General features: G+C 32.2%; 1 protein-coding gene across 3 annotated transcripts; it reads right to left on the reverse strand.

Annotated features, from left to right (window-relative positions):
* Window positions 1-1,766: 1,766 nt before the first annotated feature.
* On the reverse strand, window positions 1,767-13,084 carry LOC120092973 (COP9 signalosome complex subunit 7). 3 transcript variants are annotated; one of them, XM_039051243.1, is made up of 10 exons: window positions 12,625-13,084; window positions 10,614-10,689; window positions 9,503-9,591; window positions 8,690-8,779; window positions 7,616-7,660; window positions 7,463-7,533; window positions 6,940-7,078; window positions 6,805-6,838; window positions 4,024-4,132; window positions 1,767-2,085 (listed from the first exon to the last, which is right to left on the reverse strand). In XM_039051243.1, exons 1-10 carry the CDS (start codon window positions 12,781-12,783, stop codon window positions 2,064-2,066), a joined length of 834 nt encoding a protein of 277 aa, XP_038907171.1. In that variant the 5' UTR covers window positions 12,784-13,084; the 3' UTR covers window positions 1,767-2,063. The 3 variants fall into 3 exon arrangements, with proteins under 3 accessions (XP_038907171.1, XP_038907172.1, XP_038907173.1); XM_039051244.1 differs by lacking the exon at window positions 6,805-6,838 and having other exon boundaries at window positions 4,024-4,112; window positions 12,625-13,082; XM_039051245.1 differs by lacking the exon at window positions 6,805-6,838 and having other exon boundaries at window positions 12,625-13,082.
* Window positions 13,085-18,485: the final 5,401 nt, after the last annotated feature.

Consider the following 18,485-nt stretch of genomic DNA (forward strand, 5'->3'; position numbering starts at 1 on the left):
ATATTTATTTTACCCTTAAGATCACTTCATTATACGTACCTTTTCGGCCTTGGCCAATAAGAAAATAAGTTTTTAGGAAAGGGTCATATGGTCACTATCCTTCATCATACTTAACTTTTCTGCCAATAAGTGTCTGACATGTTTTAGAAAAACCAATAAAACAAAAAGAAATTTTTAAGAAGAAAGGGTATTGAAAAATTCTCCCTCCCTTCTTCCATTTTCAAAGAGTAACAATTGGAGAGGAACAACCACTTAAAATCGAGAGAAATATAGAGAGAAGTGAATCAGTTACTAAGATGGAGATGATGGTGGAAGATGCTTTTAGAAATTTGGAAGTTCCTATGGGTCAATTTCTTCCTTTTTTTTCCCCTTATAATGGATCTCCCACCCACAACCATACCATGCTAAAACAAGGGTTAACATGTCTATGGATATAAAAAATTAAAGAAAAGTGATTTTGAATGATATAATCTCATGTTATTGGTATGATATGATTTTCTCATGTAATTAAAAGTAATGTTGAATTTTGAATTATTCATATTAGAGAAAAAAAAAATCGAGGAAACATCGTGAAAAATTAAGGAAAGATTGATTACGCTATTGATTTTTTATCAATCAAATTCCAAAATCACACTTTTTTATACTCTTAGAATCACTTTAAATGATTTTTTTTTCTAAAATTAATTTTGTTTATTTACAAAACAAAATTATTTTAAGGTGAAGTGATTTTTGACAATGACAAAAGTAGTCTTGGTCTATCTCAAAAAGAAAAGAAAAAAATAAATAATATTAATCATGCCAAAACTACTCCCGAACATAGGCTTAATTTATTGGGTTAGTAACATAATCATAGGTTGACATTTTTTTTTAAAAAATTCAACCTTTCATATTTCAAAAAGTTTGCTTAATGTCAATATTGGTCCTTCAAAAAGTTTTGCCTCTTACAAAACTGCTAAATTTCATGTCCAATATTTGTATTTTAAAAATAATGAAATTTATATTTGTTGAATCATTTCATATTCCATATAACCCAATAAATCATATATATTATTTTAGATATTATCTCTTAAATACTTTATATTTTACATTTACTATTCAAATAAAAGTAATAATAATAATTTATGTTGTAAATGTTCTCTAACTAGTATTACAAATTTAGAACTGAGAGACTCTCCTTGTATTATTGACTACCTTTGAACTCCTTTTTAGTGGTAAGATATATCTTCTCACAAATACCAAAAGTTCACATTTTTACAATTTTAATAAAAACGCTCTTTCAACTAAATATCTATCTATCTATCATTTTAAGATATTACCAGCTTAACATTTTAAGCAATTCAATCTCAAGCATTATATATTTTATGAACCTATTTTATGTTATATCTGCATTAGTATATAATTATATTTTCAAATTTCCACTATTGAATCATAGAATTCAAAAATGTTTTTCTGGAACAAATTTGACAAGCCAATATTCAATGAATCCACTAAGAAAACCAAAAGAAAAAACAAACAAACAAACCAATCAAATAACAGGAAACTGGATTATTTGACACAACTCTGGGACTTTCCGAAAAATGAGAAACTAGAAATATAAACGGTTCTCAAAGACTTCGACTTGTAAATAAAACAAGAAACACCAAAACCAAATCAAACGACCTCTTTTAAAACCCAACCCAACCAATGCATTTAAAGTAAATTATAGTATCAGAAATCAGAACATTAAATAGAATTCCAAGCCAACCAATGCATATGCGAAGAGAAAATGAAGTGTGAAAAATGTGCAGCATTTCTGATAATTCATAATTGTTCGGTTCTCCAATTAACTCAGAACGAATTAAATTGATTTAAAGACAAGCTATTGTTTATCAAACAGGAACCTAAAGTAACATAATCATCGTTCTAATAAAAGGGCTTAGAGAGATCATCTTTCTCCAAAATCCGAAAATCAACACCTGTTTAATTCTTCTTCTTCGTTTTTTCTTGCCACCAACAAAAATCAGGCAGTTGTTTGGACACCCATCTTACAGGAGGTTGTTCTTCAACTCCCACAATGCATATATCTAAGAAATTGGATGTCGTCTCCTGTACCATACAATTTTGGGAAAAATTAGAACCCTACACAACCTACTTCATCTCACCTACTATTTCAGTACACAACTACAGAGATGGGAGATCGAATCTTCAATTTCTAGAGAGGAATGTTATAACAATTACCGTTAAGCTAAGGTCATCTCTCCTACAATTTGCAACTTTTTGTTTAATTTATTAGCTTACCAAGATAAATCTTACTAAATAATTTGCTTAGCTCTTAGAACATCTCTACTATTTGCAACTTATTGAGTCTTGTACTTCAAAAAGCTTTTCATAAATGTTCTTTTTTAGGGACGGTTAGGGATGCTGAGTTAAGATAGGATGTCTGGAGTTCATATGTATGTGGAGTTCATGTCTGTATTTGAGATGCAGAGTTATTTGACCTGAATTCATGTCTGTGATACAGTTTTTTGAACTCTAAATAATATGTTTTTACTAAACTTTTTAATTCAGTAATTCTACCCATCATTATTTGAATAAAATATGGATTGTAATTTTTTTCTTTTAATTGTTAAAACTTTTCTTTTTCTTTTTGAGGCAATGAACAACAATTAACCCATTACATTTCTGGTAGAAATATGGTTAAATAAAATGAGAAACCAAAGAGAAATCAATACTTTTTATTCCTAATTTTTCTCCATGAATTTCATTATCTTCTTATTTTTCTTCTTCTTCCTGTTGCTCTATATTTTTACTATGTAATGATTTTTTTTAATTAAATCTCTCTCATCATCTTAGTAGCTAATGGAATGTCACCATATTTCTTCAACAATTTCACTTTCAATTCCTCTAAATTTGAAAGATCACCAAGGAACAAATCTCTATTTTTCACTAAATCTTGCTCGAAAATATTCCAGGAAAAAGAATTTCATTTTATGTTTTTTTATATGTTATATACTTTTCAACTACATACTTATTTTTCGTTAAAATATTCTTAACACTCATTTGAAATGTGAATTCAATCAAATAAAAATATTTTTTTACAATTTTTTACGTATAAATATTGCATTTAATGTAGACAAAATAATATTTTATTTTTATATAAGCAACCACCTTACAACATACTTTAACAACCATCAGTCTTATAATAGTCGAAAATGGTTGTCAAAGTTGATTATCGAAGATGCTTTCATTAGAGTTTGTAGTCGGAGGTGGTTGTCGGAGCCTGAAGTTGGTTGCATAGTGGTATTGGAGTTGGTTGTCGAAGTTTGTCATTGGAAGTGGTTTTCAAATCCCGGAATTGGTCGGACAAAGGTGGTCGTCGAAATTGATCATCGAAGATAATTCTTGCCAGAGATTGTAGTCGGAGGTGGCTATCGGAGCCCGAGTGTTAATCACATGAAGGTAGTATTAGAGTTGATTTTCGGGGTTTGTCGTCGGAGGTGATTGTCGAAACCCCGAGTTGGTCGTCGGAGCCCGGATTTCATCGTCGGAGTTGTCATCGGAGGTGGTTTTCAGAGCCCAGAGTTGGTCGCCGGAGTTGTCATCGGACGTGGTTGTCGGAGCCCAGAGTTAGTTCCCGGAGTGTGGTAGTGGTCGATGGGTGAAACCATTAAAAACATTGGAAGGGAGACTTGGGATGAGTTGGTAAAATATACCAACTCAATTCTACCAACATTTAATGTTAGTAGGCCAAACAATGAGTTGGTATATTATACCAACTCAACTCAACTCATGTTGGTGAGCTAAACACCCTCTTAAAATTATATCTATTTAATAAGCTATGTTCTTAAAACTTCTTGTAGTAAACTGATCTCAAACAAAATGGGCATTGGCAATATAATGTTTTAAACTAAAGAAACTAATGGCAGTGGCTGATCTACCAGGCACGAAAAAGAAATATGACCCTTCCATTCAAGTAGTTTGAGACTAAATGTTTTAAAACATTATAAGACTTCTTGAATGCAGCAAAAGAAGGTGAAATATTACCTCTTTGGTCGACTTCGATCTTCCTCGTAGTCCATTACTCCACCAGGTTCAGAGTAGATCTCCTCATGCTCTCGGATGTCAATGTTGGCCTGCTTACAGTTTGTAACTTCTGCCACAATGTAAGTAAGACACATCGACTAATATATCCCAGTATTCGAGTAAAGAGTCAGCGAATTTTATTTCAATATTTTAGCCATTGATGATTCAGAGGTTATAGAATGGTGTAATTTTGTTCTAAATTCATTTTCCCATTTAAAAAAAACACAAAAATGAATTTCATTTTTCTACATCAAGAAAGCTTCACATCTTTGTAGGTGCACTAGGTTATGCCAATGAGAACCACAACTTGACACTCCAATGTATAATGAATAAAATCTCAGAAACAAAATATTCTTTTGATAACCATTTTATCTCGAATGTGAACACCCAACTGAAAAAGCTAGGGTCACAGTTGGGACTTGAATTTAAAATATGCTTTGCTATTTCCGTGATCAAAACAACATTTTCTGCAGAACTAGACGGTAGAAACAAGAAAATAAGCGTGGGAAGGTCTATAATCATTTCTTTTTCTGGAAGGATGGAGGCTAATAGAAGACGGTATGTGATTTAAGGATGTCCCAGTCAAGAATTTCTGCATGGTTTAGCCTTCGTTTCAAACCAGTCTCAAATAATGCTTCATTCCATAATGATTGCATACTTGCTGCTTTCCTATCTCAAGTTTGAAATCCCCAGGTGATGGGAATGCAATTGAGGTAGTAATATTATTAGGGTATTAAGAGGGCGTTTGGGACAAGGACTATCAGACTATAATAACTACCTCTTGCTACAGTAGATACTATTTTGTAGTCCCCAATTAGCTACAGTCAACACTATTTCAAAATCCTCATTTTATTACAATATTTATTATTTGCTACGGTTTTTACTATTTTACATTCATCATTTTTTTTTATTATTATTTACCACAGTATTTACTATTTCCTTCTCAAATTAAAATAGTTTACACCTCGAATACATACTACTTTAACCCAAACTAAAATAATTTACACCCCAAACACAAACTATTATAACCCAACAATAATAACCTAGGATTATAATAATCAACTCCTTGTCCCAAATGCCCCCTAAGAGTCTATTAGACATTAGTTAACGAATTGGATATAAACAAAAGGGGTGAGATGAGATTGGTAAGCAATTAGTGGGTTCAAACTTGAGCAAAAGGGGAGAGTCCAAGTACCTCAAAATCTAATTTATCTTCTAGTACTCTTTTGGTTATCTAGTTTCTATCAAAGTGGTACTAGAGTATATCAACTCCAACCATAGAGTTAGTTGATACAGTGAGGACTCTACGTAAAGAGATTGATCAATTTGAGAGGCATGTTAGACTTGGTATTCCATGGGCTTGTATCCTTAAAAATATTACGCAAAATTACTTCCCTAGCTTTTGAAAAGCATGCGCAGCCAAGAAATCAATAACCGTTCCTCTAGTACCAAAGCCCCGTTGCTCATGCTCCCAATATCAAAAGTAAACTCAACCTCACCCTCCTTCAACGAACACCCTTCCCCTAGGAAAAACAAGGAATTCATCTAAGGGATAAATGATTAGGATCACTTTTTTTTCTAGTTTGAATTCCTTGACCACTTGCACAATAGAGGGAGATGTCAAATGATTGAGAACAGGAGATGGAGGTCAAGAAGGTGGTTCGAAGTTTGAACTCCACAGCAAAAACACTTTGAATTTCTCCTTGACGATTGTCTACCTATCTGCAACAAAACCTTTCAAAATAAAGAGAGAAGACCTTCAACCTATAGAACTTCAGAGCTACAACTCAGCAGTTTGCGAGCATTCGATATCACTTGCATCCCAAACACCAACTTTTCCTATGGGAAAACACTTCGCACAGAAAAAAAAAAGATAATAAAGTAAATAAAAATCCCGCCAAGTAATCCCTCACAATGCCACCATAACCAAAGACAACCTCCATTAACCGATCCATGAACTTTGCCTTGAACCATATGACAGAATACAAGTTCATGTGGCTGCTTAAAACTTCTCTTCAATACACTACCAAACATCAAGGACCAAAACAATTTTTTATGCAAAATAGGGACTACAATATATAATAATATTGAAAATATAAGAACCAAATTTGAATAAAACCAGTGAGAGTTCAGCTACCAATATGGTTGTTGGGGATGCTAGGAGATTAGAATCTTGAAACACTAAAGACGAGAACCTGAGCCAATTGTAATAAAGAAGCTTTTTCTTCTATTCAGTTACGGTTCGATTTGTTGGGATGTTATTGGAGGTTAGGCTTGTAAAAGATTCAAGGCAAGTTAGAAGTGTGAAATTTCAGCTCCCTGAGTTAACTAGTAAGGAGTAAAGTACATTTTCTAAAAAGCAAATAAGATGAGAGCGGCGTTTGACAGGATGCTTTTCACTTTATGATGGCCAGAGAACAAAAGTTATCAAAATTTTCAGATTATATTAGTTTTACCTTTGCTTCAGGTTTTTTTTTTTTTTTTTTTTGGGGGGGGGGAGAGAGAAAGAAACAAAGATATAAAGGGGAACAACCTAGGGGCAAAGAGGACAGAGGTGAGAAACCTCTCCCCAAAAAGAACTAAATCAGCAAAGCCTCTCAAAACAAAGATATGTAATTCTCTTTTCTTATTTTAGTTCTAAGAGAATTGATCCTTGTAAAATAATATTCTTAATAAATATTGGTAAGAGAAGTGTTCAGCCATCAAAAGCAGTAGACAAAACATATTTCAATTTCAACTGACCTTCAAGGAAAGTGACTCCTTTACTTCGTCCATCCTATCCTTGTATATTATTTTCTCAATAAATATTGGTTTTCCACAAAAAGAAAAAGTAATCAACTATCAACAGCAATTAAGACGATACTTATTTCAACTGACCTTCAAGGAAAGTGATTTCTTAACTTCTTCCACCCTATCTTCAACATCCTTTCGGTGTTTCTTGTCCAATTCGCTCATATTATCGGCCCATTTTATCTTCTCTTGAATTGAGACCAATAAATTGTCTGACGTAGTCAACCTAAATACACACAGAAACAGTCAGATTTCAAATATATGCGCCACCCAATCAAATGCAGACAACAAGGGAAGGGCCATAAAATCAACTCATTGTTAATAAAGATATAGAAATCAAGTCAATAAAATTAAAAAAAATAAAGGAAAAAAAAAACATGGACACATACAACTATGAAACTACAAATAATCAAGAGAATGTGAAATGAAGTTGCAAACGATACTAAAATGCTTGATACTTGAGGTGGCAAAAGAACTAGTATCTCAGCAATTTATGATAAAACTTGGTAAGGCCACAGTTGATCGTTCCTGGCATGCACGAAACAACTTCTTGAGCAAGTGCTTTCCTTAAAAGGGCCCAGCCCCCATGAAACATAAACAAGTAAATTACCAATTTGATAGTGTTCGTATCATGCTTCCAAGTTGCCCAGGTCTCAAATCTCTCCCAGCAGCAAATTGGACCTGCATGTGCATATAAGAACTTCAATGGTCACAGTTTATTATCCTGTATTCTGAAAGCAAGTCTACCAAGACAAGCACAGACCTCAAAGCACCTTCGCAATTGATCCAACTTCCCTCTGACTATACCCTGAAAGCAAATAAGAAAATTTTCAGGAAATACACTCCTTGTCCATGATATTTCATGGGCATTGCTTATCCTCCCTCCCAAAAAAATGAGAAACCAATTCAATAAACTTAAAATCTTAATGGTTAGCAAGTTATGCAAAACCCTTTCAAGAATCCAAGGATGAGGGGAGTCCCAATCCTAAGATACCAGTAGGTACAAAGAGCCACTGAGCCTGAGGATTTTGAACTTTTCAGCATTTAACTGTAATTGGTATTAAGCCCTCTAAAATTTCACGTAAATGACATCGTGACAATGTTACAAGACTTGGTGGACACACTTATGAAGTACAATAAATACATGACAACACTCTGTAAACATAAGAAAAACAGTTGTGTTTGTATAACCATTTTCTATGCATTTACTTCTAAAAATTAGACTAAACAAAATATAAGGATAAAAACAATAAATATTGAGGTTAAATTACATCAAACATGTTTCTATAGATATAAATGCATCAACTTTAAATTACCTTATTGTATGGAAATAATATATACCTTCCTGTAGAAAAATAATATATATGAGTTAAATTACCAATTTAGTCCTCAAACTTTTAAGTTTGTGTCTATTTGGTCCTTAAACAATCAAAAGAGTGCCTAATAGAACCCTAAACTTTCAGTTTTGTGTCTAAAAAGTCCCTGAACTTTTAATTTTGGTTCTAATATTCAATTTCAATTTTATATAGATATTAACTTTTGAAAATTTACAGACTAAATAGACAAACCTGAAAGTTCAAGGACTAAACTTGTAACTTATCCATATATATTTGATAAATGTGTATTCTAGACAAGCATATGAAGATTAAAAGAAAGTTAATTTATTAAGTTCAAGGATTTGTTTTGACCATCCTAATACTGGTAAGAAGAATCAATTAAGCCACGTTGGTACTAATATCATAATACTGCCAAGAAGAATCAATTAAGTTCGAATTGGTACTAGTATCCTAATACTGGAAGTAAGAAGAATCAATCAAGTACAAACTGTAGAACATACCGCATACATGCATTCATTAATAAGAAAATCCTCCAGTTCTCGTACATTTGTAACATCTAATTCCTGCATCAGTTGGTCATAGGCCAACACCTGGGCATGAAATCAATGATCAGAATAGAGAAATAATTTAATGGTGAATGCCAGGAAAGTACATTTCATTATCAACTAAAAGAATTTTTTAAGAAACCTATGAGAAATGAAACAATATTGAGTATATACTAACAGTTAGCAGCTAAAGAAAGACTGAAAGGAAACAAGAATTTCATTAGAAACTACCCAGATTCATGTTTAATAGAACAGAAACAAAGACCAGGTTCCTTCTCTTTTCTTTTTCCTTTTTTTTTTTTTTTTATCTCATAGTTCAAAATACTATATTTAACAAATCTAATATTTATTGTTTCTAAGATACTACACCTCACTTCACTGATGCTCATGCTTAGGCTTCAAAGGGCTCTGAACCCCTCTAAAAAATATTATTTTTTATAATAGTTCTCAAAATTTCAAAATAATTTTCCCAATTAACGTTTTTTTTTTTCAGAACCTTTTAAACTACCAGATTTCAATGTACCCACAGACTATTGCACCACCAAATCCCGCTCAATGGTACATTCTCAGGGAATCAATCAACTATAGGCCATCAACCATATTTTGTAACATCAACTCCAACAAGTTGTTAAATTCTCAAAGGTGAGGCAGAACAGAACTACAAACTAATTTAAATCAGCCAGATATATCTTTTTCTTGGCGCCACAAATCAGCCAGATATATCTCAAGTGGGTTCTAGAAACGTGATCAAATGTGGAGCATGAATACCTTGTTTGTCTCAGCCAATGTAAGAACAGTAAGTTGCTTTAGTTTGAGGGCTTGATCAGAGCCCAATTCTGGAAGGCAGCTGGAATTACCTGCAAAATATACCAATGACAAACTTGAATTGCATGTAGTTCATCAACAGTACACAGTTTGAAGTTGAAGTATAACAACGGAATTGTAGCTAAAGAAAATTAATTGATGGAAGCAAAGGTTAAATAGGTTAACATATCTTTTTTAAATGAAAAAATTGGACTTTCATAGAGAAAATGAAAGAAATCAACAAAAGAAAAAAGGAAAAAGAAAAGAAAAGAAAAGGCCCACAAAAAGGGAGCAAGTTACAAAAAGAGGCTCCAATCAAGTAATAAAACCTAAAGAGTAATTACAAAGAGGCCTAGACACCGAGAATAGAAAATCCAACAAGGGACCACACATCGTTGAACTATCTCTCCTTCCATGAAGATTCTATTGGTTCTCTCACCCCACAGAATAGCACAAACCTCAACCTGCCTCAAAAACAACCCTTTCTCATGAATAAGAGAACGGAGGAGAAGCTCCTCAATCTTCTCCCTGCACACTGGAAAGCTAACATAACCATAGCCAAACACCTCGAAGAAACCACACCAAACAACTCAAGCATAATCACAACTACGAAGGGTATGATCAAGGTTTTCAGTCGCCTTCATACAAAGAATACGACCATGCGGCCCAACCAAAAAGAACCCTCTAGCCATATCCAATCCAAGGTGTTGACTCTTCCATGCAAAACCTACCACACAAATAACCTTGTGCCATAAGGTATCAGCTTCAAGATTGAAACGCCAGAGGCATTCAGCTAGCCCCTGGTCCAACAACATAGAAAACCACCTTCCAATGCACAAGATGTGAGGCCATTTCCTTCGACAACCCTTCCCATAAGAAATCTCTCATCAAATTTAAATTGTCAATTTGGGTGTCCAAGTTCTTAACAAAACAAAATAAATTAGATAAATGAAATGTCATAACATTCTTGACCAACTTATATTTAAAAAAATATATCCTTTTGCATCATCAGACACATTAAACTAATGATAACACTCAATTTATACCACAAATTTTATAAAATTTTAACTCTTACTCTTGTAATCACTCCATGTTCCATATGCAAATAAGCGAAGCACGTCAAGATATACAGAATGCTCAGTTCCTTCTAACTGCAAAGGAAGAACATCAAATAAAATAATTTCATTTTACAATTCAAAGTAGTTGAAATAATCCACTAAAAACATTCGTCAATGGGTCATTTCATTTAAAAATAAATAAATAACAAATACAAATATTAATCTTTATTTATTTATTTTAAATAAATAAATAAATAGGCACCACCTCCACCACTCTAGTAGCCAAAGCACTAAAAAAAAATCAAGAAAATTATGGAGTAATTACCTTTGGTCCATATAGATCACATTTTCTTAATAGGGATGAGAATAGCAAAGAATAAAAATAAATTAATCAAATGAAATAAGTAGAACCGAATTCAACAAAAAGTCAAAGAAACAACTCAATCACTTCAAAAGGCTTAGAACTCACCACAAGCACTAGGAGCTGAGTTACCATCTATCAACTTAGGCTCACAACTGACTGAATGTCTAACAAATTACCCACCCTTAACATACATCTTCTTAGGCCCACAACCTCTAACCGTTTTACAAAATCATCTCCCATCCTTATTCACACACTGACACCCTAAATTGCATCACACAACACAATAATCTTATGCCCATTCCTGCACATTCCCCCTAAAATGATATGTATGCATCGCCTAAGGTTCCCATCCAAACCCACTGTTCCAAACTTTAGCTTGCATTCTAGGTGAAAAACATGGAACAACTATTGATGAGATGAGATGTTCCCTATAGTTTCCTTAGGTTATTGTTCTACCTACCCAATGAACACCTATAAACCCTACACTACAGCTACAGTGACAGGTACTTCCCATAACAGGAGGGCAGAAGTTCAAAGTTAGGACACATTTTAGTTGGTAATCGTTCCAACCATAATTGATAACCTTTGCCTGCCTTGAGTTGGGAGACATGGGATATTTAGTGTATTCATGAAGTAGGTAGTAGTTGCAGCTTGTATGCCAGCCACCTTCCAAGAACCATAAATGAACAATGATATTACGATTGTATGAGCATAGAAAACAGTCGCAAACTTGAAATTCAACATCTCTGTGGTGTTTATCAAATGTATTTTTCTTTAATCGTTGAATTTGTGTCAGCTGAACATGTAGGCCATCTAAGATTGCATCTCTATCTTGCAGCAACAGATCAAACGAAAGAAGATACAGGTGAGGAAGATTGACTGCAACGAACCAAGGGTGGCAGTGGGTACCATAGAGCAACTTAAATGAGTTTTCTTTTTCTTTCAGAAAACAATGTAGTATTGATATATAACGAGTAAATAGATAATTAAAATAATAAGAATTATACGAAAAATAAAGAGTAATATCCATCTGTTTCAGTTTGATTCAATACATAAAATGTTGAAAAACTAACCAAACAAAAACTATTGGGTATGGATTGGTTCAATTCAGAAGTCTATCAATTTGATTCAACTTCTAACACCTTACACCCCCATTGATGACAATGAGAGCTCCTACTTAAAAGTCGGGTTTTTGTTGGTGTTCTCATTCTTCTAGACAGAAGTGGTATTTTTACCAAAACTAACATCCACCCAACTTTAAAATGTACCATAAATCTAACTTCACCTCATAGTTTAGGCAACATAAGTTAGAAAAACGGAGACGTCCATTTTTGGTACAAAAGGATATTACGTAGCCTACTTGTCTCAGCTTGAATCAATTAAAAATAATAGTAATAAAAGATAATACACTTCATCGGCTTAGTTTCTCGAGCAATCAATAGATATCATTCATATCCCTGTCAAAGTAATTTAAATAAACAAATATATCGAAAATTTTCCCACTTAATTCAAAATTTTGAGCTTACTTCACCTGCAACATTCTTCCCCAATCAAACAGTCAAGAATTATAGAGAACAAAAAGAAACCCAATAATAACTCGCACAAAATAACCCTAGCAGTCAAAAGGTAAAGGGGAAAAAAAAGAGTAATCCGTATTTTCGAACCTCGACGACGTTGGGAACGGCAAGAATTTCCGAGAAAGCGAAGAGGGAAGGGTGAGAAGTGGCCTCAGTAACAACAGACGCAAGAGCGGAGCCTTTAAGAGAGGAAGCTTGTTTTACAAACTGATCGATGAACTCAGTTTGCTTCTGCTCAATATCCATTTTTGAGGAAATGAAAAATCTAGGAAAAGAATGGTGCAACAGATACAAACAGGAATGGAGATTGAAATCAGGGGGCAAGGCAAAGAAATTGGATCATCGAGATGGGTAGAAACAGCAAGAAATCTGGCTACGAAGCTTGAGAATTTCGATCTGACGGGGCTTGGCTTAGGGTTCTTCAGAGCAGTGAGTTGAGAGCAACACACAGCACCACTCTCCCAAAAGTTGTTACGTTATTTTGGTACTTAGCCCCCCACCGCCCTCTTTCCCTCTCGTGGATGTCTTTACCCGCAAGGCATTTTACCAAAAATCATGTTAGATCCAACATAAATACGGGAACTTATAATCGATGCTTATATTTGTCAATTTTTTTTTTTTTTTTTACTTGGATTTAAATATTATGTGGTCGTTTTACTTTTCATTTTGGTTTATTTTCATTTTATATTTTCAAAATATTTATTTTAGTATTTATACTTTCAATTTTGATTAATTTTGATTTTTATATTTTAAAAATATTAATTTTAGTCTTTATGCTCTTGAAAAGTGATTATTTTAGTCCCTTCATTTTTATTTTAAGGTATAAAAATAGTTACTTTTTTAAATTTCAAGGATCAAAATTAACCAAAGTTGAAAGTACAAAAACGAAAATAAACTATTTAAAAGTAGATTGACCTAAATGAACCAAAAGTATGAGAACCAAGGTAGTATTTAAACTTTTTTATTTTTTAAAAAAACAAGGTGTGAATATGAATTTTTGACCTCTAAGTCTGTGTTTTCATTATCTAGTCAAGAGATGCTCGAGTTAGTATAACAAAAAGTAATTTGCATGCCTTATATGTCATTGATGCACCGTTTTATGTTGTATGCCTATTATTTTATTGGATCAATTAAGTAAAAGATAATTTTTGAAGTAATCAAAAACTAATTCCCTAATTAAACACCCTCATTGAGGTGTTCTATATAAAAGATAAAACCCTAGGGATTAGTCTCCCTCACTCTTATTAGGTTATTTTTTCTCATCAAGAAACCTAATTAAGTTCTAAAGGAAGGCTAAGAGAGAAATACAATCCCTCACGAGACCATTATCATGGATCAAGGTATGTTATTCTAACTAATGTCATTGTGAAAATCATCTAGTTCAAAGATCTTGGCATTTATTGTTTTATACAATATTAGGATATTATCGTATAATCATTGAAATTGAAAACTTACACGTGTTATTTGAGACTTTATTGAGAACTTATGATTTTTCATTAATGTTTGACTGTATGATTTATTGTATGTTTACACTAAATAAACTACTGTTTGTTGCCAGTAATTATGCCTTAATCTATGAATTTGTAATTTAACTTATCCTTATTTCGCTAAAATTTGTTGTGAATTTGATGTATTGAATTGTAAAATCGACAAAGTATTTTCGTCGATAACAAACGCAATAACACAAAATTATTCATAAAAACTCGAGATTGCATTACCCTTAATTTGATTGGTTTTGTGTTTTAAAAAGTTGATTAGGGAGTGTTTGAAATATATTTCCAAGTGTTTAATTTAAGTTATTTTAGACAAGATTGTTGTGTTTGGCAATCACTTAAAATAACTTTTAATATTTATTTTAATCAGCTTTGATCAAAAGTGTTTAAATAAAAATGGTTTTTTTTAAAAAAAAAAAATACTTTTTTCTCAAGTCAATCCAAATGACCCTTAATTTTTAAATTGGATTTCCGATGACAAAAGTATGCCCACACATTACCAACGATCTTTAGAAGCAATAATGGTATTGTTATTGGTGATTATCATAAAATTTTCTAATGAATATTGCATTATAAATATTATGATAATAGATGGTCATTAGATGTTCATGTTTAGTGTCCTTTGACCATGTGTCATGCCCTCATTTTCTAAAGTGTTGTCCATGTGTCTCAACATTACACATTAGGCAAAATCCATAAAAATTGGAGAAAGTGGAGATTTTAGAGAAATTCATTATTTCATATTTTGTTATTTTATTTTATTTTTTATTTTTATATTATGCTTTATTTTAATATCTATTTATTATAGTATATATTATTATTATATTTTATTTTATCCGTAACCGTATTCCCGCTATGCTCCTCAAGTTCACAACACGTTATTAGCAAGAGCTCCTATTGTTTACCCCGCTAAAGGTAAGTCCTAAAGGTATGTCGATTTTTCCTCCTCGTTATAAATTAATAAATTTAATGTTATTTTGCATATTTAATATCTATTATATTTATAATGTAAATATAATATTTTGTAATAGTGTTACTATGAAAAATATTATAAAATTAAAATTTGTAGTATTTGATATTAATGGTAATAATTATTTGTCATTAGTGTTTAATGCCAAAATAGATATCATAAATATGTGATCATCATAAAACAATTTTTCTTCTTAAAGCTTGTCATAAATGGATGCACCCGAGGCTCCAAAATTTTAAATTAATATGTTAGATAAGACATTTTTCTACATTTTGGATATGTTCTTGCAATAGCAATATCGAGAGAAATGCTTTAAAAGTATTCTGCAGTCATTTAATGTCTTCTCGCAGCTGAATGAAATAACGAGTTATTGATTAAAAAAATATATGAATCACAACCAACTAAAGTAAGAATCCCTGAAGTGAATGTTGTAGATTTTAATAATCATGGATGAAAAATCATGAATTTCGACAAACTGGGACGACACTATTTCCTGAAGTGAATATTGTGAATTTTAATAAGCGTGGTTGAGATCATGGTCATGGTCGAGTCATGACCGCGGCAGATGAAGAAATAATTGTTATTTTCGTTGTGGTCATTCTAATCATTCAAATTAAAAAATAAAAATAAAAAAAATAAAAAAAAACCACACAAAATGATAATCGCAAAGGAAAAAAGTATTGAAAATAATTGCTTCTGATGCAGAATGACTAGGTATTGGTCACGTACCTATCGTATGACAAAAGGCTTAATTGATCTCTATCAAGCATCCCTGAAGGAAAAAGAGAAAAACGTGGAAGCAAGTTTTGCATACCAGGATAACAACATATTTGACTCTCTCATATAACAAATTTGGATGTGGCGGACTTCTTTGATTTTCCTAAAGAGAAAATCGGCAGAATCAATGGAACATCAAGTGTTTTTTCCAACTTTGAAAATATCTAAACTTGATGTTGTTTTTTTATTCATCTCCATGTTTTTTTTCTTCTCTTAGTATATGTTACCCTTTGTATATTTCAAATGTTGTTTTTCTTATTGTATTATTTTCTTTTAACGAAGAAACCTGGATCATTTTCATATGTTGGATGACCAAAAAATGAGTAAAGAATATCTATGTCTGGCAGACAGTGCAACTAAATGCTGGAAACAAAAGTCAATACGATATCAGGTTCTATAAACCTGATTGAAGACTTTAGAAAAACAAATATTATTTTGCCTAGAGGAACAAAGTTTACAATTGACAATGCATTATTCTCCAATCAACTAAAGAGAAATCTACTTGGTTTTAAAAATATACGTTGCAATGGTTATCATATTGAGACTGATAGAAAGAATAATATGAAGTATCTTTATATCATATCTACTACCTCATATGAAAAACATATACTGGAAGAGTTGTCTGCTTTGTCTTCTAGATTATATTATACTCATATACGAGTAATTGAAACATATGCAACAATGAACTTGAAGTTCATGAATCCAAACGTATTTACAATTTGGTATGACAGATTAAGTCATCCAGGGTCTATAATGATGAGAAGAATTATTGATAATTTAAATGGACATCTATTGAAGAGTCAGAAGATTCTTCAATCTAATGAATTATCATGTGATGCTTGCTCTCAAGAAAAATTGATCATTAGACCATCATTAATCAAAGTGGGGATTGAATCACCTGCATTTTTAGAACGAATTCATGGTGATATGTGTGGACCTATTAACCCTCCAAATGAACTATTTAGATATTTTATAGTATTAACAGACACATCCATCATATGGTCACAAGTGTGTTTATTATCAAGTCAAAATCTTGTATTTGCAAGATTACTTGCTCAAATTATTAAGTCAAGAATACAGTTTTCTGATTATACAATTAAGACCATTCGTTTTGATATGCCAGTAAATTTACATCGCAGGCTTTTAATAATTATTGTATGTCAATTAGGATAAGTGTTGAACATCCTGTAGTTCATGTTCATATATAAAATGGTTTAACAGAATCATTCATAAAACGTTTGCAGTTAATTGTTAAACCATTGATTATGAGAGTTAAGCTTCCTACATCTGTATGAGAACATGTTATTTTGCATGCAACATCATTTGTACGCATTAGGTCATTATCTTATCATAAATACTCACCATTACAATTAGCTTATGGCCATTCCATCCGAGAATTTTTTGATGTACAATATATGTTCCAATTGCTCTACCACAACGTACTAAGATGGGTCCTCAAAGGAGGTTAGGAATATATATTGGATGTGATTCCCCATCAATTGTTAAATATCTTGAATCCCTGACGGGTTATGTATTTACTGCACGATTTGTTGATTGTCATTTTAATGAGACAAATTTTCCAACATTAGAAGGAGGAATTAAGAAGTTGGAAAAAAAAATTACATGGAATGCATCGTTATTGTCTTATTTAGAGCCCCATACAAATCAATGTGAACTTACATAAGATAATTCATTTACAAAACATAGCAAATCAGTTACCAGATACATTTATAGATGCAAAGAAAGTAACGAAATCACATATATCAGCTGCAAATGTTCCATCGAAAATTGATATCCCAACACAGCAAGTTGTAACTAATGAGTCTGGAACATGCTAGAAGCGTAGTAGACCAGTAAGTTCCAAAGATAAAAATCCTCAAAAAAGAAAACTAATTAATAGTGAAGAAGACTTGGCTGAGGATGTAAATACCCATAAAGAAATTCATGACATGACTAATTAGGGAGGTGAAATACATAAAGATAGTAATGAGATTTCAATAAACTCTGTCATGACAGGAAAAAAAATGGAATCAAACAAATGTAGTTATTGACAATGCTCTTGATATTATATCTGAAAATGAGGATCCTGAATCATTATCTGTTAAAGGATGTCAACATAGAAAAGATTGGCTTTAGTGGAAAGAAATAATCAAAGCAAAATTAAACTCACTTCAAAACGTCAAGTTTTCTTTTTAGTAGTCCGAACACCAAAAGATGTCAAACCTATGAGATACAAATAGATATTTGTGAGGAAAAGAAATGAAAATAATGAGGTCACAAGATATAAAACAAGACTAGTTGTGCAAGATTTTTCATAAAGACTTGGTATTGAATATGGGGAGACGTTCTCTGGTGGTGGATGTAATTACACTAAGATATTTAATTGGGTTGATTTGTATGAAAGTTTGGATATGCATCTTATGGATGTAGTCACAGTATATTTATATTGATCTCTTGATAATGATATTTATATGAGAACCTCTTAAGGATTTAAGGTACCTAAAACATATAAATTAAATTGTCGAGAATTGTAATCAATAAAGTTATAGATATCATTATATGGATTGAAACTATCAGGATGAATGTGGTACAATCGCCGAAGTGGATATTTGTTGAAAGAAAGATATCAAAATAATCCAATATGTCCGTGTGTTTTTATAAAGAAGTCAAGGTGAAGATTTACTATTATAACTGTATATGTTAATGAC

This window comes from Benincasa hispida, chromosome 12 (genome assembly GCF_009727055.1).
Source record: "Benincasa hispida cultivar B227 chromosome 12, ASM972705v1, whole genome shotgun sequence".
Taxonomy (NCBI): Eukaryota; Viridiplantae; Streptophyta; class Magnoliopsida; order Cucurbitales; family Cucurbitaceae; genus Benincasa; species Benincasa hispida.

Excerpts from the sequence above, each read along its gene's own strand:
- LOC120092973 (XM_039051243.1), bottom strand. The coding sequence starts at position 12,783 with ATGGATATTGAGCAGAAGCAAACTGAGTTCATCGATCAGTTTGTAAAA. Across the intron at positions 4,133-6,804 it reads AGGAGTCACTTTCCTTGAAG|AAGTTACAAACTGTAAGCAG; the intron begins GTCAGTTGAAAT and ends ACATTGTGGCAG. Across the intron at positions 2,086-4,023 it reads GATCGAAGTCGACCAAAGAG|GAGACGACATCCAATTTCTT; the intron begins GTAATATTTCAC and ends TGTATGGTACAG.